Source organism: Acipenser ruthenus, chromosome 1, assembly GCF_902713425.1.
Source record: "Acipenser ruthenus chromosome 1, fAciRut3.2 maternal haplotype, whole genome shotgun sequence".
NCBI classification, from domain to species: domain Eukaryota; kingdom Metazoa; phylum Chordata; class Actinopteri; order Acipenseriformes; family Acipenseridae; genus Acipenser; species Acipenser ruthenus.
In genome coordinates this window covers 36,146,807-36,174,034 of record NC_081189.1, presented here as the reverse complement: position 1 = coordinate 36,174,034, position 27,228 = coordinate 36,146,807, and the positions used below count along the sequence as shown (strand labels likewise).

Below are 27,228 nucleotides of genomic sequence, written 5' to 3'. Positions count from 1 at the left end.
ATAAGATCCATAAAAATTAATTTAACCAAGGTAAGCAATTTCCTGATCTTGGTTTGACTTTAGTTGGTACTGAGAATCTATCAATAACATCCTGTAATTCACTTAGAAGGGCTCTACATCCAGTATCTAAGCCTGCACTTTCCAACACTCCATCCCAACAAATCGGTTTCATTTCATTCTCAAAGATAGAGAGATTTTTCCTTGGTATAATATATTTTATAATTTTTTTATTGATTTAATTTAAGTAGTTATGAAAATGCTTTTTGGTCAGTTTTCTACCTACCAAAGTATCAGATTTGCATCAGATTATGATCAGATAAATCAGTGATAAGAGTGTAAGTACTTTTAATACAATTGGGTTTATTACAAAATATTAGGTCAAGTTGCGTTTTTGAAGTTTTTGTTATTCTGGTAGGTCCATTAATCATTTGACACAAATCAAATGCAGATGTTCCTTGTTCTTATGTAATTTGTTCTTATTAGCCCTATCCATCCAATTAATGTTTAGATCACCCAATAACTTCAATTCTGTAAAAAAAAATGTTGTTTTATATGCTATTTCTAAAAATATATCTGATACTACCTGGACTGTATGAATCATATGTGAGGTCAGAGGTCTGAATCAAAGATAAACCCTTGTTACATTTCCAAGCTAGGAGCCCATGGTGAAAATGTCAGTTGAAACAGCCTTCAGGGGATATAAACAAATGAGAAAGTTCTGGTTTCTGAGGAAGCAGAGTGCACATGAAGGTAAATATCAAAGCTGTATAATAAACAGTCAACAATAATTCATATTAAATATAACATTTAATTTGACCTTTTAGCATTCTGACCTTGATATTAATAGTCGATTAATCATACAACCTAGCAATTTATAATGATAGACTTTGGAAGGTATGGACCTGGAGTCTAACATGTACAACAATTGTACAGACCAGTCATAATTTGTATTCCACTGCATACCTACTAGTATTAGGCAGAGATAGTGTTCTAACAATGACATTTAAAGAATTCTCAGTTAACTATACAAAGGGTGCACACTGAGTCTTCAATTAACTCCTATTTTTTAAAGGAGAAAAACACCTGTCAACTTGATCCTAGAACCAAACATCTCGATACTGTACTATAATTTAAAGTCTGCCCCAACAAAACAAAAAATAATTAATATATGCCGCGATGTCAGATGACCACACAGGTAACTCTCTGTGTCCCCATTGAAGAGTGCCCTAAACAAAGAGCCCATATATTAATTGGAATATATTCACTGTGATCAAGACCCATCAAAATCCAAGGGTGTAGCCATGGAACCTTCTGCTTCTTTCATCACACATCTGCCTTTCATCCCTTCATTTGGCTTGTCTCATAAAACTACAAAACCATTTTCAAGTCTGTTTCTGAAAATAAATACTTTAATTCCACACCCTTTCCCCAAATATTTACCTTAGTCCTATACTTATTATTGAGAAGTGAGCCTTATAAACCAGGCTGTCTGTCTCTTGCGTGAGACACCTGACAGAAAGAAATATGCCTCCACTGCCACAATGTAAACAAGTGAAACAACTCAGTTCCGTAAAAGAATACAAGGCTATTGTTATCAGCATAGACGCCTAGCAAAAGACGTACATTATTCATTTGTTAGAAATAAAAAGTCCTTTGTGCCTTATACTGTTGCTTTATGCTGTAATTTGTAATCAACTTCCTAATATAAACTGTGTACTTTATTTCTACCCTTTTATGCAAAGTTAGAAAGAGAAAATATGATAATGTAAAAGCCCCAACTGGTTGCTAGGCTGCATTAAGTAATGATTAACCTAGAAACGGGTAGTTAGAGCCACACCTAAGGTATAATTACATAATTTGCAATACGTGCGGGGGCTTTTATGTTAAAAATGTAAACCAAATGTCAAACACATTTTGTCTTCAAAACTCTGAACGCATACAAGGAATACAGTAGAAACTGCCTTCCCTGCCAGTCATCTCCATAAAGTAACATGAGCTCTGGATTCTGAACAAGTAGGAAGTGAAAGCCGAGAGCAGACTTTGGCGTGTCAAAGTGCTGCATGCCTTATCAGTGACTGTTGTGTGGCCTTTGTCTGAGCTTTTAGCATTTTAACTCCTTCCTTTTAACTGGATTACAAGGATGTGAAGACCCACTCTGCCAGCGGCCTTGAAGGAAAACCTTTTTTTTTCAAAAGCATAGCCCTTTACAACAATGGTAAGTGGAGTTTTTCACCCTCTTGTTTACTGTTATGAATATAAGAATTGTACAGTATGGTAAAAAGCATCAATATGGATACTAGGTGGACACTTTCACGTTTCATATACTGTAATACCCTAAACAAATTGATGAAACTGTTCAGAATTCAGGTAGGTCCTTTATAGTTACTTCTATTCAAAAATACAGATGTAAGTTCCAGGTATTTTGCCATCTAAATGTAACTATTCATGTAGTAGGGGTGCAGCGGAGGCATAAGGTTACAGTTACAGTGGTAGACTGACAGCTGCAGGATCACCTGGCTTAGTCAGTCCCCAGCATTAACCTCTGGGCTACACCCTGTTATACAAAATATGGTTTCACTATTTTTACTGTTAAGTAACTTCACAAGGAGAATTCACTCTTCACCCTAGCATTTCTTAATGTTTTACATTTGTAATTTAGAGGGATCAATGTAGTTATCCAGTAAATGAGAACATTTTCTCAATAGGGCAGTTTCCATGAAAAAAATAAGTCTCACTTTTTTTCTCACTCTATTTTGGTAGTACTATTGGGTTGAATGTGTTTCCATATAGTTTTCTTTCAGCCAGAGAAATTCTTCTTCCAAATGCAAATAACCTAAAACAAAAATAAGTGCTTTATGTTGTCGTTAAATAAATGTGTTTTATTTTAATACATTGTACTTGAATTTATCCGTTTATAACTTGTTATTATATCTGTTTCTGTATAACACAGCTTTGACCTATCTAAAATTGTTGCTTTTAATTAAATAATATTGACAAATAAAAAGTGTAAAAACATTCCTTTAAAAAATAGAAAACAATGTTTTTTGTAGACAAACTGCACAGTACACGTTTGAGTCATAGGCCAGAAATTGGCTTGAGTGAGTAGTGCAGTTCCACAGTGTCACAGTCTAAGCACTTTTGGTCCATTCTCTAAACAGCACTATTTTTCATTTCCTCTGTCCCATTTTTATTACATATGATATATATTTTTTTTAAATCAATCAGTCCTGTGACAAAAGAAATAGCATTTTTAGCTATTTGTGAAGATGTGAATGAAATGTTCTATGGAGTAAGACTAAAAAATAATGGTATTATTGTGGCTGTGGCCCAAGTGTATGAAAAATATGAATAATTTGGATACCATTATAATTATTGTACTACCCTGAATAAAATTTAGCAGTCATTTAGCAGACCATAGCATTATCAGCAATAACATAGGATTTAAAAAAAAAAATGGCCCTAATGCAGTAGCACCCTACAGTGTGTATTGGTTTATACAATTGACAAAATATGAAAATGTCTTTTTTTATTAATGCATTCAATGTGCTCCTCCACTGCACACAGACTGCCGTGACCACACTGACAAAAATCGGATATGATGTAGTGACAAGAGAAGATCCTGAGGAGGATCGATCTGTTCTGTTTTATGGCTTCAGTGCCTCACAGTTCAGAGAGGAAACAGAGTACATTAAAAAGGTGAGGTAACTTAAGCAAAAATGCTTTCATTTTTTAACAAGTCTGCGTTGAGTTGCTTTGACTATGCGTTCCGGAGCTACTCTTTAGTTCTCGTTGCCAGCCATAGACATATGTAATGTAGGCAAGATCAAGCAGGGCTTCTCAAACTCAGTCCTGGGGACCTCCTGTGGCTGCTGGTTTTAATTCCAACCTAGCTCTCAGTTACTTAAACAGACCCTTAATTGAATTGATAATTTGCTTAATTAGACCTTTTTATTTGTTTTCAGCTCTTGAACAGTTGCATGTTTCAAGTTAGCTGTAACATTTGATAAGTAACTTGAACTGCAACTGTTTAAGAGCTGAACACAAGTAAATAGGTCTAATTAAACAAATGATCAGTTCAATTAAGGGTCTAGTTAAGTAATTGAGAGCTCGGTTGGAATGAAAACCAGCAGACCCCGGACTGAGTTTGAGAACCCCTGAGCTAAAGTGACTTTATAGGATTAAGCATCAGCACCATCTTATGCTCAGCTGTGTATTGCCATTGATACAAAATAAAACTAGATGGCCTTTACTTCTATAAAGACACTTTGGATGATCTAGCTACGTACTCTAAAGATTTCACGGCACTGTTTGGGAGACAAGCACCTGGGTTAACTGCAGTAACTTTAGTCTGGCCTGGCAGTATTCCCTCAAATACATGCATGCTGAATATAAGACTGTTTTAGCGTTGTATTAGAGGGTTAAAATAAAACATTTCAGAATCTGTTTCGCTTATAGAGATCAAATTGTAATTTTTTGAAGAGATGTCTGAACATGTAATTAAAAAAAAGAATCCTTGCCTTTAAGATACGCTCTACACTGGAGAAAGTACGAACGCAGGTATTTGGAGATGACTGTGATGGTTGTAGAAGACAGACATCAGGTGATGAGGTAATGTATACTCCGACAGTGTATCCATTCTGCTGTATTAATCTATACAGAGCAGTGTTAATCTACACAGAGCAGTGTTAATCCTCCAGGGTTTTTTAAATCTTCAACAGTGTGTTGCTGTTATGTTCTTACAGCTATGAAGAGCCTATCTGTCATGCTGAGATTAGTGACAGACGGTAGTTTCTAATGAGTGTGTTTATTACACAGCAACTATCTAAAGTGTGTGGGAGACTAAGGAAGAATATATAGGGTAATTATAAAGTCAGTTCCTAACACATTTCTTGCCAAATTTAAGGACATCTGTGTGAATAATGGAAGCTCACCTAAGACATATGGTACCCAAATTAGGAAAATTAGGAATAGCTATTATAAGAAAGTCACTATATAGTGATGATGTGTATGTGCCGAACATTAATATGGAGGCTTTAGGACCCTGGTGTTAGCCACATACACTTCATCATAGCAAAGGTAACAATCGGTTGATTGAATAATTAATGGGTAAATGCTGATCAGATGCAACTGATCAAGTTGGGGAATAAAAAGGTCACTGTTTGTGTGTTTGGTGATAGGGTTTGAAGTGGAGAGATAGGAGAAAACGGAATAGTGGAATAGTGGAATAGTGGAATAGTGGAATAGTGGATTAGTGGAATAGTGGAATAGTGGAATAGTGGAATAGTGTGTTGGACAAAGAAGGATTTTCTGATAAACAAACAAAGGTACAGGTTTTGACAGTGAAAGTGCTGGATGGTGATTTGGTTGGGTTATTTGTGGAATTGGTTTAAACAGGGGAATAGCCTTACCCTGCCCTGTGTTAGATAGGACTACCGTTAACCTGTTTAGTTAGTGCCCAAAGAAGGCCTAGGTTTTGTTTTGTGTTTTGTTTGTTTTTGAACTCAGTTTGCTAATAAACTTACGCCACAGCGTTTAAAGAGCACTTCCAGTGTACCGTGTGTAATTACTTTCCCACACTTTGGGACCTTTGCCACACTTTGGGACCTTTGTCTTTCTTGTGTATAATTACTCCAAATAGATATGTTGAAAAACAGGACAGTGCCTGTGAATTTATTTTCATCCAAAACACAAAATAACCAAACCAAACTAAATTTAACATCCTAACTATAAATTGGATGGCTAAGCCATTTACCAGTAACATAAAAGTATCACAATACCTTTCATGTCTGTCCCCACAGGCTTCCTCTAGCCTATACAGACAGGCAAACCCCTTGTTCAATCACTGCTAATCCTATTCTTTTTTACAATGTATAATTTACATTTAAACCATCTGTACCGTTATCCCCATCAGTGAAGGATTAATTGCATTTAAACACTTCCATGATGAAGAGATAGTGAAAGAGCCCCCAACAGATATCCTTCTGAGACTGGCTGAGCTTTGAATTGTTTTTCTTTTAATGGAATTTGTTACACTCAAGTAAATGGTGTCAGCATGGGATCTAAAATGGGACCATCATATACCTGCCTTTTTATGGGATCAGTTGAAAACAGATTTTTACAGCAATACAATGGAAACACACCTAAGCTGTATCTCAGATAAACTGATGACATCTTGTGAACTCTTGTGAAGATTTACTGGGGAATTGTGGTTTTCCAGAACAAATCATCATTGAAGCTAAATCCCGCATTTCAAATATAAACAGAAAGGATGATTTATATAATAACAGTAAACTACATGCAGATGACAGAATTCATGTGGTCCTCACTTATTACCCTACCATCAGGTTACAATTTAAAATAAGTGACAATTCATTATGAATTGTTGTTCACAGTAGCTCAATATAAATTCAACTGAAAAAACAATGTTTTCATACATAATTACATATACTCTTATTTTAAAGTGTTACTGCTAACTCTGTTGTCTGACTCAGGCTAATGATATGAAAGAAGTGATTAAGCTTTTGAATCGCAAAGAAACACCCATGCCAACTCAACTCAAACATTTATTTTCTACTAATCAGATCTATGCATGGGGATTAGTCAGTATTTGTATTTCTGATCAAATCAGAAAACTACAACATTTCATTTACAAAAGTACTTACAGTAATAAAACCCCTTGGCTTTGTGAACTAAATAATACAATATTTAAATTTATGATGGCTGTGTTTCCATAAATGGTCAGATGCACTGATTATCCATACAATGAAGTTATAATAGTAGACAGGTAATGCTAAATCATCTGGTACTACAATTATCCGTCCATTACAGCAGGGGAAAATGCCCTCTCAGTTAATGCTTGATGGAACATCTACTTTACACTGTCTCAATTCATTTTTGTGATGAGAATGCCTACTTAACTGGAATGTATGCCCCTCATTATAATCAATAACATACTGTCATAAAATCATATAGTGATGTACAATGCAGATTTCAATTGTATTTCTGTTGCATGGTTCTATGGAGTTGGTTAAGGAAGCAATCTTACTTGTGCACAGGGGTGCCACAAGTGTGTTTTTATCTTAAAGAACAAGTTAAATGCAATCTTATTTAGTATTGACCAATCAAGTTAATGGAAATCTCTGATCTATTTTCTAAACCTGTTTAGAATCGCCTTGTATATCATTTCAGTCATCACATCCTGATTTACTTTTTCAAACTCAGAGCTCTCAAACGTGTTTCATCTCTATGTTCAGCTGGTACACCAGAGTGTAACCATTGACCATCCCCACACAACAGTCCCTGGTAGATGCAAGACATTTTTATGTTGTATTTCTTACTGATTCTCTTAAAACTATGGGCAGAATACAAGATGACTGTGATAAGATGACTGTGATATTTCAGACTTCTACCAAGGTGCTTTTTAAATTCAATAAATTATTATTATCCATGTACTGCAATTCCCCAAACACTGATACTGATTATCTGAGGCAATCTGTGATTTGTATAATCAATGGTATCATTTTTTGTGCTAACCTGATTATTGATTTATGAACCTGAAGCTTTATTCGTGTTCCAAGCACATCACGCATTTCCCTTAAATGTTAGGTACGGAATCAAACCCCATGGAATTCAAGTGACTCTGAGACAAGAGCCACCAGCTTCTACTCCAGATATCATCAGATCTTAGAAGATATCAAAGAAAAGGACCGTCAGCTCTATCACATCAACTTGGAGAACCAGGAACTAGAAATCAGGGTATGGCTGCTTGATTTAGCTGCTCTCCAGGCCTTATGTATTGCAGATGCTCATGTCACATGTCACGTAGTGCTTTACATTAGTACATGACACAGAGAGACATATTTTCAAAGCCATGATAATGTACAGCAACACAGCTCAGAAACAAACAAATTGCTTATATTACGTTTTCTCCTTTGAAGACCATATGCACCAAACACTTTTACTCTCAGCATTTTAATCCGTCACTTTGCCGTATAATTCTCTTTTGTTCCACATCCATACTGCCTCTCGAACAACTGTTATTTTACCTGTTCCTTTGTTAAAAGTAGTGACTGTGGTTCTGTTTTCATTTGGAGCTCGAAGCATCACGTGAGGCTGGGGCTGGGGCCCTGAGAGATGCGTCAAGAAAACTGTTTGACATGTACCAAACGCGACTGGAGGAAGTTAGGAGGAAGCACTTGGAAGATAAACAGATACTCCAGGTAGGCTTGGAATGCATGCATCTTTACCGCATTTGAGGAATTCAATTGTTATCTGAGGATGTACCAATAAAAGTGACCTGGAGCTGTTATAAACAAATAATTGCCTTTATCTAATCTTTCATCAACTGAGCATCATGAACGTGTGTGATGTGGGAATCATGCATCCTCTTGAGAGGCAGGTGTAAAATCTGTAGCAGACAAAACAGTTCCACACAAAAAAATTAATTGTGACTGTTAGGAAACTAAAGTTTCAAGTATTTTATTGTCAGAGATTTACTAAACATAAGTTTTGAAACTTAGACCTGTAGTTGTCTGAATTATATTATAACGTGTAGCAGTACTTGTTTACTCTGGCATGACAGATGAAGGTTACATCAGAAACTCTTTTGTATCACATCTGCAGGCTTACACTGAGGAGCAGGAGCAGAATTTAAGGAAACGCATGGAGATGGCATCAACACTTGAAGAAAAGCAAACCATAGTCTCAGAACTGGAAAAGCGGGTAGAAAGAATGGAAAATGTAAGTTTAAAATTCTCGTCATCCATTTGGGGCTTAGACACTATTCACACAAGGGCATCATTGCATAGTACAATAGCTTACATTAGAAAGTCACACAAGCTGTGGCTGGGGAGAACATACATTGTGTGTGCTTCTCTTCTAATGGCAACTGACTCACATACCAACTATCTGCTTTGAGGGGGGCGAATTTCCTTTGTTTTTAAAACTCGCTAAGATGTAATGGCTGGCTTGGTAAATGATATACATACACATGAATCAACAACAAGATTATATTAGTAACGATAAATAATATTTCAAACCCATAATGAGTTGGATATTAAATAGGTAGCATATAAAGTCTTCATTTAATACTGTACATTGTACATGGCTCAGCTGCTTTGCATTACAGTACGTCATGGTGCGCCTGCTCTATTGCTTAATAGTTCATACGCAAGTACACACCCTGTGCATGCACTGTTTGTTGTTGTATATTTTCTCCCTGATGCGCTGGGTTTTATTTTGGCCTACCTAGTGTTTCTGAGAAATACAGATTTAGACACATGTTAATGGGGAGTACATTGGCAGATTCTCAGCTCCAGCCCAGAACTGAGAGTGACATCACAGTCAGTAGGTGTGGGAACAGTTTCTCTGTGAGGGAGAAAACGTTTGGTTATTTTCATAACCCTGGTTCCCTGAAATAGAAATGTAACCATTACCGAATGGGTATTTACCTCCTAAAGACCCCTGAACTGAATATTTTATACCAAAGCTGCTCTTTAAGCCTGTGACGCCCCAGAGGGATCAAAAGTACTGCAGTCAGAGATCTCAGCGTCATTTTTCCTTCAACCCTGTTGCGAATAATGTACGCAGCGACCTTGCAGGTTAATTGTTACATTTCTGTTTCAGGGAACCAGGGTTATGATAATAACCTAACATTTCTTTTCAAGTACGAAATGTAACTATTACTGAATGGGTGAGTATACCCAATCAGTTGCAAGGGCATGATTGCAGAATGACCGGAATGCTACAAGGCTAAGCCAAGTGGCTGCCTGTGCGTTACCATTCAGAACCCCTGTAACAAGTAGCTAGGGTGAAAAGTTGAGGGAGAATTTCACCTCTATGCCTGTGTCGTAAGGGTTGGGAAGCCGCCCCCACCGCCTCATTGCATATTTCCTTGACAGATGCACCCTAGAATAAAGTCAACGAAGTTGCAAGGCCCCTGGTGAAATGGGCAGTGAGTTTTTCTGGAGTACCAAATTTGCCAGCTCATAGGCGGTGCTGACCGTGTCTGCTATCCACTTGGACAGCTGCTGCTTAGACAGGGCTTGACCACAGGACTGTCCCATAGCAAATAAAAAATTGTTCATACTGCCTTCAACTTTTTGTCCTGTCAGCATAATATGCCAGGGCCCAAACTGGGCAGAGCATATGGAGCTGTCGATCCCTGTCACTGGAAAGGAGGTGGATGGAAAGCTGCTTTAAAAGATAGCCATTTTAGCGCAGCTGAATGCAGGGATTCAAATGGATTCTTCATGAGTGTATTAAGCAGGAGACCCAATGGAAGGGTCTGGGAAGTTGCTGCCATCAGGCCCAGAAGTTTCTGGAACGTCACAACCGTTAGTGCTCTGTTGAGCTGAAAGAGCTCCAAGCAGGCAGCTATTCACTGCACTCTGCCATCCGACAGAGTGGCCAGCATGGACTCAGAGTCCAAGCACACTCCCACATAGGAGGCTGTCTGAGAAGGTGTCAGCTGGCTCTTTGCATGATTCACCGTAAGGCACAACCGTTGGAGGTGGCCGGTGATGAGTTCCTTATGGGCCTTTGCCTGTGCTGGAGACATGGCACAGATTAGCCAGTCATCCAGATAGTTGAGTACTCTGATGCCTTTGAGTCTCAATAGGGCCAAAATAGCTTCCATGTACTTCAAGAAGGTACATGGAGCTAGGGAGAGGCTAAATGGCAGAACATGGAACTCGTACGTGGTTCCCTGGAAGGCAAAGGTACTTCCTGTGCAGGAACTTTCTGTGCAGGTACTTCCTATCTGCTGTTTTTTTGGGGATGTGGAAATAGGCGTCTTGGAGGTCCACCGTGGTAAACCAGTCACCTGGCCTGACTGACTGCAACAGCCATTGCATTGTCAATATTTTGGACCTCGTCCGACAGATACAGGTTGACCTGTCTGAAGTCGAGACCACCATCCCGCTTTAGCACTAGGAGTAGAATCCTTCCTCCACCTCGAGGAGGTCTATTATGCAAATAGCCGATTTTTGCAGCAGAGCTGCCACCTCCTGAGACACCGCAGTGGCGTCTTGTGGGTCTGTGACTGATATTGTAGTCATGCCCCGAAAGGGACTGGGACTGTGCTTGAATTGTAAAGGCGCTCCGTGTGGAGTGCAGGATGTGCCCTATAGTTTGGACGTCGTGAGTTTGAGTCCAGGCTATTCCTTTGCCAACCGAGGACGGGAGCTTCCAGGGGGAGGCGCTCAATTGGCCGAGCACCGCCCGGGGAGGGGGGGAAGGTTAGATCGGCGAGGGTGTCCTCGGCTCACCGCGCACCATCGACCCCTGTAGTCTGGCCGTGCGCCTGCGGGCTTTCCTGTAAGCTGTCTGAGAGCTGTGTTGTCCTCCGACGCTGTAGCTCTTGGGTGGCTGCATGATGAGTCCGCAGTGTGAAAAAAAGCTTTCGGATGACGGCACACACTTCAGAGGACAGTGTGTGTTCGTCTTCGCCCTCCCGAGTCAGCGCAGGGGTGGTAGCAGTGAGCTGAGCCTAAAAATAATTGGCCATTCCAAATTGGGAGAAAATAATAAAAATAATTGGCAACGACTAAATTAAAAAAAATATCTAAAAAAAAAGAAAGCACCCAGATGTCTGTGGTGCACTGATGCCATGTGCGCAGGGTGGCAGAACCTATTATGGCCTCTGCAGCTAGCAGGCCGGCCCCGACCATCGCCTTTGGCAGCGGACACAGCTTGTTGTGCAGGTTTTTGGGGCTGCTGGGACCTAGGGCGCCAGTTTGCCGCTGGTTTACATGCCGGAGATGGTCGCTTGGGAAGCAGGTGAACCAGCTCCTTAGAGGATTCCCACGCGCAGTGAGAGCATTGCAGCATCTCATCCACCGCAGGACCAAACGTATGCCCTGGAGTGCTTTTTCCCCGTCAAGCACCCGTGCTTGGGAATGCCAAAGCTGGCTGCAGGCGGCTACCAGCGCAGCCAGGTTTCTGTCCGTTCTTTCTGCCTTAAGTTTTGACAACCGGAGCAGCTCGTCCAGCTGTTGTGGTGAGGGCCTGAGGTTTTTGGAGAGGGACTACAGCAAATGCGACTGGTAGGCTAACAGGATGCTGTTGTAATTCTTTAGCAGTGCGGAGAATGGCCCGGCTACATAGGCCTTATTGAGGATTACCTCAGAAACCCAGCACTGATTGTTAGGGCAGGCGGCGTCCTTGGATAGCAGCACCAAATTAGGCGCCTGGACCAAGGCAGCAATGGAAGCCTCAGATGGCAGAAAATGGGCCAGGCCCAGCTTTTCCGCATCATGTACCCTGTACATGGCATCCATCGTACGGGAAACAGCAGGAGCTGTTGCCAGATGGTGCCAGGTTTGGATCTCGTACAAGAAATCTGGGTGAACTGGGGGTGTTAAGGGAGAGGCGGTAGGTTCCTCATCAAAAATGGGGTGCCTTGTTTCCCTTGCTATGGTCAGGGCACTTGCAAGGTTGCAGTGGCCCTCTTGATTAGCGATATGAGATCTACCGAGAGGGAGAACTTTACCACTGGGGATGGGGATGTACTGGAAAAATGGTGCCGAGATCTGTGACTGCAGTACTTTTGATCCCTCGGGGGCGGGGTCATGACTGCATCACAGACTCAAAGAGCAGCTTTGGTTTAAAGTATTCAGTTCAGGGGTTTTAGGAGGTAAATACCCATTCGGAAAAGGTTACATTTCATACTTGAAAGGGAATCAGCACTACTTAATGAGCAATTAAAATGTAGAGCAAATTAAATATTGAAGTTGAAGCGACACTTTCAGACATTCTGCAAAACACATCAGTCTTACAGTTGTGCTCATTGGGAGGTTCACTTCAGTTTAGATGTCAAAACCCATGCCTTCACATAAAGCAAATACAGTGAAGTATGAACCAAAGGAACTAAACATGTGTGGCTGCTTAAGACAGGTGTCTGTTGATTCAAGGTGCCTCTGCCATTCACTTGTATTGAAAATTAAAAACTAAATTCTGTCAGTGGTTTACTAGCTGCTTTGTAATATTATATACTGTATTGTGTTACAGGAAAAGAAAGTGTTGACGGAGAGAAACAAATTCATTGAAAAAGAGATGCTGTCAATTTCACATAACCATCCAGATGATATTAAAAGGTATAATAATATGTAGTAGTATGCTGGGTCATATGACCAAAAATAGTTTGTGATATGCCCAAAAAACAATCTATTGTTGAGTGGTTAATTGTGCTCTCTGAAGCCACCCCAGAATAAACAAAATCATCATCACAGATTTATCTAAGTTAAATAATTTAGCCAATCTTGACTGCAGTTTTCAGCTTATAGTGGATAACTATTGCCCTTGGGTTGAAAAGGTGACCTCCAGTGAGCAATAAAGCTCTCAGCCTGCGGCTTTATTGCCCACTGTCAGTCTCTTTTTCAATCCCTGGGGCAACAGCTTTTCACAATAAGTTGCTTCTTGTAGCCTGCACATCCAAGACTAGGATTAGAACAGTGATGACCATGTTCACCAAGGCTTGAAGAATGTTTTTGTGGTGTTATGAATAAAATATAGTGTAATACTAATTAAACGGTTCTAGACCATTTTTGATTATTTAAATACAGTCTACAACAGTTTTATCAAGCTTGTTCCTTGTCAACGATTATTTTTCAGGGGCTCACAAGCTACTGTAATAAATCACTCACCTTTTAGTGTAACTATTTATTTTTGAAATGACTCGGGTTATTTATTGAAGCATCAGGTAACTTGTTAATTGTGCAATGGGTTGCAGGAGCTTTGATACCACTATGTAACACAAAAATGACTACAAAAGATTTAGAAGTGAGTAGTTTTTCGAGATTTACGATTATACTGTAAATCACTTTCACGAATCAGCCCCCAAATGTAGTCTCCCATCATGTTCTCGTTATACTGTCCTTGGTAGCGGCGTTCAAAGTCCAGTATATCCTGGTGGAAGCGCTCGCCTTGCTCCTCCGAGTACGCTCCCATGTTCTCCTTATCAAGATGAGCATCAAGGATATGGACTTTGAGGGGCATCCTACAGCCCATTGTGCTGTAGTTCTTCACCAGAGTCTCAACCAGTTCCACATAGTTTTCGGCCTTGTGATTGCCCAGGAAGCCCCAAACCACTGCGACAAAGCTGTTCCAAGCCGCTTTCTCCTTACTAGTGAGCTTCTTGGGGAATTCATTGCACTCCAGGATCTTCTTTATCTGTGGTCCGACGAAGACACCGGCTTTGACCTTTGCCTCAGACAGCTTAGGGAAGAAGTCTTGAAGCTGCTTGAAGGCTGCCGACTCCTTATCTAGAGCTCTGACAAATTGTTTCATAAGGCCCAATTTGATGTGCAGTGGTGGCATCAGCACCTTCCGGGAGTCCCAGCCGTACTCATCATACTTCAAGGCGTCCAGCAAGGTCTTGATGCTCTTGTAATCCTCTTTGAGGTGCACCAAGTGAGCCAGGGGAAGAGACGGGTACTTGTTACCATTATGGAGCAGCACGGCTTTGAGGCTCCTGGATGAGCTGTCAATGAAGGACAGTATAACGAGAACATGATGGGAGACTACATTTGGGGGCTGATTCGTGAAAGTGATTTACAGTATAATCGTAAATCTCAAAAAACTACTCACTTCTAAATCTTTTGTAGTCATTTTTGTAGTACTTTAGTATAAATACATGTTAATTTGGATTCATATGTTGTTTTTTTCTGACTTTATGTGAACGAAAAGACACAAATTCGCCTGTTTTCTCATTGGAAATAGGTAAATTTCAAAATATCACTGTCCTGGTCACAAAAGCAAAGTTTGTGGGGAATAATAGCCATTTTCTATACTTTTGAGGCATAAGCAATTAGGAAATAACACTTACTACCCAGGAACCAAAAAAAATTAAAAATTGTTACACGGTGTACTCAATACGGCAATTCAGCTCAACTGGTCAAAAACAACCCAAACTGAAAGTGTCGAAACCTGTAGTATAATTAAAAGGCTCCACGGTGTTTAGTGAACACGTAAGTACTCCAGAAGGTGAGTGGTTTATTATTGTATTTTGGTAGTCCAAGAAAAACGTAGGTTGGAGCAAGCTTGTTTATAATTTGCAGCTTTGTGAATAGGGCCTTATAAGTGCTGCGTGATCTGTGCTGGTAAGTCTGTGATCCCAGTGTTACAACTGATCCAGTAGTAATATTTACACTGGTCTTCAGTGGGTGGTGTCTTGCATTTGAACTGAGACAATAGTTGTGCTTATAGACCTTATAAGATGCTGCATCATATAATAACTAGATAATCTTGTAGATAGAATCAGACTCCAGGCCTGATAAATTCATAGCTATTTGCATATAAACTATTTACCCCATTTCACAGGTAACAACAAGACACAGTCCATTTTTGATTCCAGTGATAAATCACTGATATGAGATAAGACATGCGGAAATTGTTTTTTGGTTTCCTATTATATCTGCTGGCGAGCGAAAAATATTTTGAAAATTTGAAAGATTTACCCTATGTTACCCTATACATCATCCCCATCTCCTGGACATTTAATATACAACAGCTCATTGAAATTTATTTTAAAAAAATAAATGGTGGTAAACAAAGGAATAATAATATTACGTTTAACATGATTGTGTACAAATGTATAGCAAATCAAATAATTCCATAGATTATCCACACCATGTAAATACATTCACTTAATTAGATATAAAATGCATAGTTTTGAAAATATATATATATATATTTTTAGCAAACATATATTTTCATTTTAAAGCATGATATATTGTACTAGACAGGAATTAAGAAATCTCGGTCTGCAGACCTTGCTTCTGGTTATTTCACCTGGAAACTGTCCCCTTCTTTACACATCACATAATTATAACTAGCATCTCAAACCTTACAGACTGCCACTAATTACAGAATCAAATTTTGACTGAATAATTTCCAATCACATTGTTTAGGTTTATAATGAAGAGAATGAACATCAAGTCAGTTATGCAATTTCAGTGTCTATGATTAAAGATCTTGGATGTCAGGGGAGCCTTGATCTGATCAGGAAGATTATTTCATTCTAATGGAGCTGTGTGTGAGGGGACAAGCTGTCCAGCTGAGTTTTGTCACCTGTTCCCTCCACACACAAAATTACTTGTGTGGAATAGATAAAGCCAATTGTCTGCAGTCTCTATTGAATATAATCCCAGTCTAGCAAAATGAGAAGCATGCATGGATATCAATGCATTGTATAAACAGGGCAGCATGGGGTGCTGCTGGTATTATGATTTTCAGTTAATAGGCTGATTGTTCGATGGACTGAACACATATTAGAGCTGCTGTGATTGCTCCCTTACAGTGTATGTTTTGTACACTCAACACATGTGGCCAATAAAATGCTGTTACCTTGTGTTAGGTTAATGGGATCATTTATATCATCTTAATTTTCCTGAAATTTATTTACTATATTTATCTACTGTGTGTTCTTTATAAAAAAGCAGTTGTAAAAGCTATTTACAAATCCTTGTGAGCACAATTTGTCCTTTAATGGGAAAAATAACAATTACAGTTTTTAAAACAACTAAGACTTCTTACAAGCCCCTCAAATTAAATGCTGTTGTTTGTTTCTGGTGTGGTTACTTTATCCACTGTGTTTTTTCTGAAAAAGCTGTGAGAATCTTGCCAAATAAGATCATAATAAGCTGATTAACTGGAATGAGGTGGAGGAGCATATCATTGTTATTGTTTCACTGTGCACTGAAGCCCGTAGATGTTTTGGCAGTTACACTTGCCTTGCGTCTGGCCGGTTTTGAGGAATTAGAGAAGTTCTAAAAATTATATAGTTCCTTCAATTCATCTTCATAGAGACAGTGATCAATCCTCTCATTATTCTGTTGTGTCGATCACCATTTTTAAAAACCAAACTGATGATGTGATCCTCCCTGTGTTGTTGAATTAATGCCCAATCTATGGCATAAAAACATTTCCTGAGCATCCCTCCCTAGTTTAAAAAAAATAATAATAATACTCAAGGTCAACTATTTTACACAACTCCTTTAACACCGGAAAACCGATGGACTCAAGATATTACAAAAATCCGACTGGCTGAAGCATTGTACACCGAAGCCTTTGAAACACTGTTGTGCTCCCCCACCTTACCTCAAAAGATCAGATGTGAGTCTTGTCTAAAAGCAATTTTTGCTGGAATAGTTAGTAAACATGGCAAATCATGTTCTAAGCTTAAACAATAAAGATTTACACAGAATACATAGGACATATGTCCATGGCTTGAGTGTCAAATTCAGATGTCAAGCATAACAGAACAAAGAAATTAAATGCAGGTCATAAATAATTGCAGTATTATAATTTAAGCCACCTGGCTAGGTTATGCTGTAGGGTACAGTAAAACTTACTTCTTATGTTTTGCATCACATTTATATTTCAGCTTAAGGGCTTGCCAAATGGAAGCAGCTGTTCTTCGGGAGAAAATGTCCCATCTTGATGACATTGTTCTCAGCCAGAACAGAAAACTGCGGAGTTCCATACAGCAAGTGTGTGCTTTTTTCAGTTCTCTTTCTGGCTAATTATCTAGTTTGCTCATGTCATTGATAACGACTGCAACATAAAGTAGTAGGATTGTGATCCCAACAGGGCTTTGTAGCAAACAGGTTGTCAACAAGGGGAAACTAAAGAAGACATTGAAAAAGACTGCGTCATTTAGTTTATTTTAATATTTGTAATTTGAAGAAGGGGAAACAAATACTGTTTAGGAATTTAAACAAACATGACAGGTAACAAGATGTCTGGTTGTGATGAATGCACAGAAGACTAAACTACACGTTTTTTTCTCATTTGTTTATGACAGATTGAGCAATTAAAGAGAGAGCTGTCAGGTCAAGATAAAGTTATATGGAGCCTGCATGAAAGACTTCTCTCGGCAGAAGCACAGGTGAGAATGAACATTTGAATATACAAACATTTCTGGAGGTGTGTAAACTGAGGAAACTTAGCTTCTGCCTTCTCATATCTCTCTCGAAAGGGAACGTCAATTGTGACAAAATTGTGTGATGGCTTTGTGATTGCTAATCCTGACTAGGACATAGGAGTCCAGTCCACCAAACCCATTTTACTTGTGATCTGGATTTAAAACCTGCAATGTCTATAATGATCTTTGTGCCACCTAAATTCCTTTCACCTCAGTTTAATTGTACAATAACTGCCATCCTCAAATCATGTACTGCAAATGAAGTTAGAGAAACTAGAAGGGAATGCATCTGGCCCATACTGACTGAACTTCTCTTTAGGATGAATTGTACATTTCTTATTTTCTAAAAATACTTAACTGTTGATGTTTCTGAAAGTAATTCTTTGTAAATACAGTGCCTTGCGAAAGTATTCGGCCCCCTTGAACTTTGCAACCTTTTGCCACATTTCAGGCTTCAAACATAAAGATATGAAACTGTAATTTTTTGTGAAGAATCAACAACAAGTGGGACACAATCATGAAGTGGAACGAAATTTATTGGATATTTCAAACTTTTTTAACAAATAAAAAACTGAAAAATTGGGCGTGCAAAATTATTCAGCTCCCTTAAGTTAATACTTTGTAGCGCCACCTTTTGCTGCGATTACAGCTGTAAGTCGCTTGGGGTATGTCTCTATCGGTTTTGCACATCGAGAGACTGAAATTTTTGCCCATTCCTCCTTGCAAAACAGCTCGAGCTCAGTGAGGTTGGATGGAGAGCATTTGTGAACAGCAGTTTTCAGTTCTTTCCACAGATTCTCGATTGGATTCAGGTCTGGACTTTGACTTGGCCATTCTAACACCTAGATATGTTTATTTGTGAACCATTCCATTGTAGATTTTGCTTTATGTTTTGGATCATTGTCTTGTTGGAAGACAAATCTCCGTCCCAGTCTCAGGTCTTTTGCAGACTCCATCAGGTTTTCTTCCAGAATGGTCCTGTATTTGGCTCCATCCATCTTCCCATCAATTTTAACCATCTTCCCTGTCCCTGCTGAAGAAAAGCAGGCCCAAACCATGATGCTGCCACCACCATGTTTGACAGTGGGGATGGTGTGTTCAGGGTGATGAGCTGTGTTGCTTTTACGCCAAACATAACGTTTTGCATTGTTGCCAAAAAGTTCGATTTTGGTTTCATCTGACCAGAGCACCTTCTTCCACATGTTTGGTGTGTCTCCCAGGTGGCTTGTGGCAAACTGTAAACGACACTTTTTATGGATATCTTTAAGAAATGGCTTTCTTCTTGCCACTCTTCCATAAAGGCCAGATTTGTGCAGTATACGACTGATTGTTGTCCTATGGACAGAGTCTCCCACCTCAGCTGTAGATCTCTGCAGTTCATCCAGAGTGATCATGGGCCTCTTGGCTGCATCTCTGATCAGTCTTCTCCTTGTATGAGCTGAAAGTTTAGAGGGACGGCCAGGTCTTGGTAGATTTGCAGTGGTCTGATACTCCTTCCGTTTCAATATTATCGCTTGCACAGTGCTCCTTGGGATGTTTAAAGCTTGGGAAATCTTTTTGTATCCAAATCCGGCTTTAAACTTCTCCACAACAGTATCTCGGACCTGCCTGGCGTGTTCCTTGTTCTTCATGATGCTCTCTGCGCTTTAAACGGACCTCTGAGACTATCACAGTGCAGGTGCATTTATACGGAGACTTGATTACACACAGGTGGATTCTATTTATCATCATTAGTCATTTAGGTCAACATTGGATCATTCAGAGATCCTCACTGAACTTCTGGAGAGAGTTTGCTGCACTGAAAGTAAAGGGGCTGAATAATTTTGCACGCCCAATTTTTCAGTTTTTTATTTGTTAAAAAAGTTTGAAATATCCAATAAATTTCGTTCCACTTCATGATTGTGTCCCACTTGTTGTTGATTCATCACAAAAAATTACAGTTTCATATCTTTATGTTTGAAGCCTGAAATGTGGCAAAAGGTCGCAAAGTTCAAGGGGGCCAAATACTTTCGCAAGGCACTGTATGTTGTAGGGTTAGCGGTGGATCTAAAATGTTTACCATGTTACTGATCTAAAAACATTAACCTTGAGTCAGAAAAGCAAGTTCCAGGTCAAATGAAATAGCTGTATTGCATATGTGATACAAGGACACATTTTTATTGGCAGAAGAATTATCACTCTGAAATATTTTTCACACTGCAAACTAAAAAAAAAAAAAAATCTTCACTTACATTTTTTCTTACTAAATGTATTTTGTCAGCCAACTCTGCTTCATTTTCAAAAAAAATTTCGGCACTCTACTTCATGCCTTATGAGTTGGTTCTGTAAATAACAACAGTTCTGCCTTCTTGGATTCCTTTTGAATTCAATCTGTCTTGGTATCTGTGACAAACTCAGGACAGCTGTGACACAGAAAACGAAGCCCCTTAAAAAGAGCAAGTTAATACAGGAATACTGAAATGTGGCCCATTTATCTACAACACTTCCTCTCTACAGCAGATGAAATTAAAAATTAACATTGTACAGAAGTACTGACAGGTTCCAGTAGGGGCTGTGTTTCCCACAGCCCTGTCATGATTCAATTCAGATTCCAGCAGAATAAAGCTGTTCACCACCTAAGCGTTGGGAATTGGAATAAACATGTATTGGCCTATTACTGGGCACCCAATCAGAATATAAAATCCAAGACAAGGTTTAAGGCATATACGTAAGCGATAGTGCAAATCAATGAAGGCTCTGCTGTGGTGTGGTAGTTGACTGCAACGGGAGTTATGCGTCCCAAGCCGATGGTGAGGGCTCGAACGAAAATCAAGGTCAACTACCACACGGTACAGCCTTCATTGAAAGGACACTATGAATATTAGAAAACGATTCTCATTATTTTATTTAAAAAAAAAAAAAAAAAAACACACAACAACTTTGGAATGATTTGTCAGGTATCCTTACGCTGAGAAAAGTTTTAGGAAAATATTCATAAATGTTCACCTACAGTCGCAGACAAAAGTATTGGCGCCCTACGCTTTATTATACCATGATTCAAGGTAATAGATTAAGGACAAGCATTTACTAAACTTTAAACACATTTTAATAAAACAAAAAGCAAAATACACAATTTCTGGTAGTTTAACAAAACATTAAAAAAAAAAAAAAAAAATCACTTTGAATTTCAAATATTTGTGGATGACAAAAGTATTGCGACCTTTACATTAACAGTGTAAAAAATGTTATAGAACTAATTAAAAAATATATATTAATTGATTGAAAACCATAACACAATAATTAAGCTGCACTATAGTCAGAAAAAGAGAGAATTGTTTCCAACATCTGTTGAAGAACATTTTGGCAACACAGCAGATGATGGTCAAGACAAAGGAGTTGGATTCCTGTTTGAGAAAAGCAATCGCAGCAAACTACAACAAAGGAAATGGCTACAGACCAGCATCAAAGAAATATGGAATACCAAAATCAATAATCAAACAGAGCAATAATCAATAAGTACCACAGAACATATCAACTGAAATGCTGAAAGAAGTGGATGTCCAAAGAAAATTACAGGTACAGCAGGCAGAAGAATTGTCAACTCTGGAATTCTTGAAGAAAACGAAGATAAAGTTCTGGAATGGCCTTCGCAATCATCAGATCTCAATCCAATAGAAATGCTTTGGACTGATCTGAAAAATGCTTTAGCCAAGCATTGTGTATCCAATCTATTTGAGCTGAAGGATCAAAATGGGCCCAGATTTCACCAACAAGTAACATACTGATTAAAAATGATCATAAACGTCTAAAAGTTGGAATAAAAGCAAAAGGAGTGCGTTTTTTTTATAAAGATTGATGGTAAACTACAAGAAATTGTGTATTCTGCTTTTTGTCATTAACGTTTTCTACTGTAAATGCTTGTCCTTAATCTGTTGCCTTGAATTATGGTATAAGGGTTTATGTAGGGTTCCAGTACTTATGGTATATGTAGGTTTCCCATACTTTCGTCTGCGCCTGTACATAATTAGAGAAAAAAAAGGTAGTTTTTTGAGTTGATGATAAAACCGCAGATTCATTACCGTTTTAAGGAAGTTTTTGTTATTGTGAGCATGTTGATGCTTAAAGATATGAGCACCTAATAGCATATCTTTAGACTGACAATCTTCTAGTAAAGACTGGGAGCCCCAGCGAATGCATAAGAGATTCATGTGAACACCTGACCTTCCACACTGCAGAGAACTCTGCTGACCTCCCTGTAGATTGGGGCGATTCTGAAATCCAAATGATGCCTAGTGGGTCAGTTGTGATCGCTTCAGTGTTTTTGTTAATTGTTTTTTTCCCTCATGTCAAAGCTGCCTTGTACAATCTAGCATGTCCCTTGCTTAGTAAGCAGGGTGACATGACCTGGTTTTGCTTCAGTGGCTACCAAAAGTAATACAGGTACAATGCAGAGTTGTTTAAAAAAAAAAAAAAAGAAAAAAAAAAAAGATATTTGTCCATAGGTCTCCTTCAAAAAAGTCTCATTAATATGTTTTGCCAATTGAGTTCCATTCTTTTTTGTAGAAACTAAGCATTTTTTGCAAGATAATATTGGGTACTTGCAAACATACTTCAAAATAAAAAGGGAAGTGCAAGGGAAGAGACAAAAGCAGACCAAACGCTATCCAGTCCCAGTACTCACACAGAACCCTAATCATCCCTAATAGGCCACACACAGGGTTTCTTAATGGCTGGGATCATGGCAGAGTTACAAAATATAATCCCAAGACTCAATAATAAGCAAAAGCAACAGGGAGAAAGAATTCCACAAAAAAAGAAAGAATGAAAGATGCATAACAGTTTGACGGCATGGTTTATTTTCCAGAATAAAGAACTGAAGTACAAGGTGGATTTCTGGTCCAGCCAGCACCCTGAGGTAGCTTCAACTGCAGTATCAGTCAAGTAAGTTTAATTCTTTTCTTTTCAGGTTGATAAAATACAGCAGTATTTAGTCAGTCTCCGCCACAAAATGAAACTACTCGTCAATACTGTGTTGTGTGTTTTTGTATTTAATTGTTTTATGGATGCAGAACACATACAACATAAAGTACAGGGGTTGAACAAATAGCAATACCTATCACTGTTACCATGGGCAACTTGTTCAGTACTGATTCAATGTTACAAGTCTGCAAGGTATTTAGATTGTTCTGGAGTTATACTTGACCAGTCCTCGTTGATTACTGCCTCCAGTTCCAGTCCTGAATACAGTAGCACCTGCCAGCATCTGGGTCATTCCACGAATAGAGGACATTTTGTGTCCCTCTAACATATTTTTGAAAAGTTTTGAAATAACATTAAACTAAACTTATCTGCTGTTTATATGTGATTATATGTGTGTTTTTCTAATAATAAAGCACAATGTCAGTCATCCAAGTTGTTTTTTATGTATTAAAAACACTTTTATGTCTAAGAAGATCAGCATTCTGCCATGTCCCCAATCATGATCTTTCAACTTCTATTAAGCATATAACCCATAAAATCCAAACATGTTCTCAAAATCTCACCAATATTATAAAGTCCACATTGTCTTCTTACCGTTCAGATACATATCTTTTTGTATTAATTAATCTGTAATAAAAAAAAAATGCAATTTATTCGTGTCCCTCAATCCACTGTCAACCCTGTTACTATGATGAAACTCCCCTATAAAAAAATAGTACTGTTCCTCTGTTCCTCAAGTCATGTGATTCTAAGGAAGTAACATCATTTGCCCACCAGGAAGACCATGGTGCACAAACAAGTATGTTGCTCCTCTTTTAGACAATTTTTAAAAATGTTTTATATGTTTGACACAAGGGGACGAACATACCACGTCATCCCTGTTACCCTCAATTTATGTAGAAAACCATGACATTTTATTACGTTTAAAATATGACCAATACAATAATGTGATCCCTTTCTTAATGCACAACATGTGCTCCCATTACCTTCACCACATGGTGAGTAATGGCCAACCTTAGCCTTAAACGTCAACCATGTTACCGTCAACCATGTTACCGTCAACCATGTTACTTTTCCAGAGTAACAGGGTTGACATAAATACATGTAAATGCAAATTACACAAAATAGTTAGTGTATACTATATACAATCTGGCCAGCTCGAGAGGATATGATATGGTACATGTTTGATAAGATCGTTCGCTTAATTCCACCTCCCCTGCCGGTCACTGCGCGCCATGTTGAAATTCAGAGAGACATATGGTCTGAGCTTGTTGGGTAGATCTTTTTCCAGAGTAGTTCATCTGAATATATTAGGCCATGTGGTGACTTAAAGACTGACTGGTGACTTTATGAGCTTAAATGTGACTCCGGTAACTTTATGATTTTGTTTTTATGATCATTTGCCAAAACTATTAAAAGTACAAATAACAGTTTGAAGTTGTTAAAGAGTTTAATGATTTTTATGAATTAAATAACAGTTTAAAAGTTTTTAAGGGGTTTTAGAACATAGAACTTATGAATATTATGCCTTTGGTGTTATGTTTAAGCAATGTTTTTTAATATTTTTTTTTCACTTGATCTCTTGTCCTCCTTGTGTCTGTTACCTTAGGTCCCTGCCTATAAAAAGTTGAAAATATTAAATTAGAACCAAACTATAAGAGAACTAACCTATTTTGTCCCTGTCAACCCTGTTACTGTTGTCAACCCTGTTACTTGTAAAGATTTTATTGAAATTGTAGGATTTGACAAATAATAACACATGTACTTGTTTGTATTTGTGAATAAAGTAGAGAGCAATGATCCAACCTGAAAACTGGGGTGTAATTCTCCTGTCATTTATAACTTAAAAAAAAAAAAAAAGTCAGTGCTTTGATGTGCAAAATTTAATTTTTTTGGCTTAATCATTAGAAAAAATGTTTTTTTGTTTTTTTTTAATATTCATATTTTGCAAATAAACTCAGTGTAACAAGGGACAGTTTATGTATAACAAAATGCTAGACTTATCATACATATGTATTGAAATCAATTTCAAACTATTATGTAAATGTCTGTAACAGGGTTGACATTACATACAGAACATGAATTGATAAATTGCTCTTAATTAAGATAATTTAACATCCTGAGATGGCACGATACCTTTTTCTGAAAGTTTAACATGTCCTTTTTCTGACAGGATGTTAAAAAGTTGGAAAATAACGTAAAAGAAAATCAACTTCTCAAAATCTAAATGTCCTCTATTCGTGGAATGACCCATCTGTCTATCAAAGTCTTGACTTTCTGTTTATGTCTTACTCCTCTATATAAGGGTATATACATATCATTACAATGTTTTTTAATGTTTATTTCAGCTCACTTCCACTGAAAAGGAAGTTTCCCCTGCCAAGGCTCACAACTGTCTCACACTCAAGAACTTCATATGGACTTCAGTCCAGTGGCACTACCTGCGAATGCAAAAACAGCAGCTGCTTGGTAAAGGAATAGTCATTTCCAGCTGGTTGACTTTTCATTTACAACGTGGTAGAAAGAGAAACATATCATCTGAACATCTGGGCTGATTTCCAAGAGAGAAAACACAATTCTTCAGTCCAGTCATAAGAACTGCCCTTTAAGAGATCTCTAATCCTGTTCAGTATTAGAGCAGTACATTCATTGTACAAGAATGAAAATTTGAGAATTTGCTCCCTATATTGTGTGGCTTTTGGCCCAGTCTGTATAATAAACATACCAGTAGTTACAACCTACTGCAAAAGCCAGGATGCTGAAGTTTATTTGTATTTTAAATAAATATTCACATATGCATGTTGTACTGATGCTAGGAAAATCAAGACAAACAGGTGGTAGGTGCAGAAATGAAAATGAAACAATGTTGTGCTGAGCCATAACTTCATTTAATGTTTCAGGCAGTGCTGTTGATTCAGATGTTCAAGCTTTAAATGTGCAAAATGAACACAGTGAGTATGTTCTTAAAGAGAAGATGATATTTTCTCCTTGGTTCTAGAAACAGTCCAAACTGCAATGGATTCACTATAATTCAAAGTATATTCAATATATATATATATATATATATATATATATATATATATATATATATATTAAAAAAGGTGTATCCTGGTTTAAAGTATGATAAATAAAACCTTGATTCAATACCCAATTCTGTTCATGCCTCTCTGTGTGTGTGTATAGATGTATGTGCAACAATACATAATTGCTACAACATTGAAAGTGCAATAATATTGAAACAATTTTGTCCATCATAGCACACTACCCTCAAACAAGATCTGGGACAAACACATACTGTAAATGGGGTGGGGGGCATTTGTTCCCTATTTTACCCCAGTCAGATGCCTTACTTACACATATATACCATTGAGCTCCGCAATAATCATATCTTAATTTTATAGAGCAATCCCATGGGTCATGCTTGTGTTTTCAAATGGGCAACAGATAATCCACCCCCACTTTGTTTTGGACTGATTCACCGTGTAACAAATATTTTTTTTTTTTTTGGTTCCTGGGTAGTAAGTGTTATTTCCTAATTGCTTATGCCTCAAAAGTATAGAAAATGGCTATTATTCCCCACAAACTTTGCTTTTGTGACCAGGACAGTGATATTTTGAAATGTACCTATTTCCAATGAGAAAACAGGCGAATTTGTGTCTTTTCGTTCACATAAAGTCAGAAAAAAACAACATATGAATCCAAATTAACATGTATTTATACTAAATTAATACAAAAATGACTACAAAAGATTTAGAAGTGAGTAGTTTTTCGAGATTTACAATTATACTGTAAATCACTTTCACGAATCAGCCCCCAAATGTAGTCTCCCATCATGTTCTCGTTATACTGTCCTTGGTAGCGGCGTTCAAAGTCCAGTATATCCTGTGGAAGCGCTCGCCTTGCTCCTCCGAGTACGCTCCCATGTTCTCCTTGAATTTATCAAGATGAGCATCAAGGATATGGACTTTGAGGGACATCCTACAGCCCATTGTGCCGTAGTTCTTCACCAGAGTCTCAACCAGCTCCACATAGTTTTCGGCCTTGTGATTGCCCAGGAAGCCCCAAACCACTGCGACAAAGCTGTTCCAAGCCGCTTTCTCCTTACTAGTGAGCTTCTTGGGGAATTCATTGCACTCCAGGATCTTCTTAATCTGTGGTCCGACGAAGACACCGGATTTGACCTTTGCCTCAGACAGCTTAGGGAAGAAGTCTTGAAGGTACTTGAAGGCTGCCGACTCCTTATCTAGAGCTCTGACAAATTGTTTCATAAGGCCCAATTTGATGTGCAGTGGTGGCATCAGCACCTTCCGGGGGTCCCAGCCTTACTCATCATACTTCAAGGTGTC

General features: G+C 38.3%; 1 protein-coding gene across 1 annotated transcript; it reads left to right on the top strand.

The window, feature by feature from the left end:
• The first annotated feature begins 1,943 nt into the window (after window positions 1-1,943).
• LOC117421009 (coiled-coil domain-containing protein 68-like) lies at window positions 1,944-25,927 on the top strand. Its single transcript, XM_034034850.3, has 11 exons — window positions 1,944-2,215; window positions 3,565-3,696; window positions 4,525-4,608; window positions 7,606-7,755; window positions 8,094-8,219; window positions 8,623-8,739; window positions 13,009-13,094; window positions 17,384-17,489; window positions 17,804-17,887; window positions 22,767-22,843; window positions 25,231-25,927. Exons 1-11 carry the CDS (start codon window positions 2,213-2,215, stop codon window positions 25,361-25,363), a joined length of 1,098 nt encoding a protein of 365 aa, XP_033890741.1. The 5' UTR covers window positions 1,944-2,212; the 3' UTR covers window positions 25,364-25,927.
• The last annotated feature ends 1,301 nt before the right edge of the window (window positions 25,928-27,228 follow it).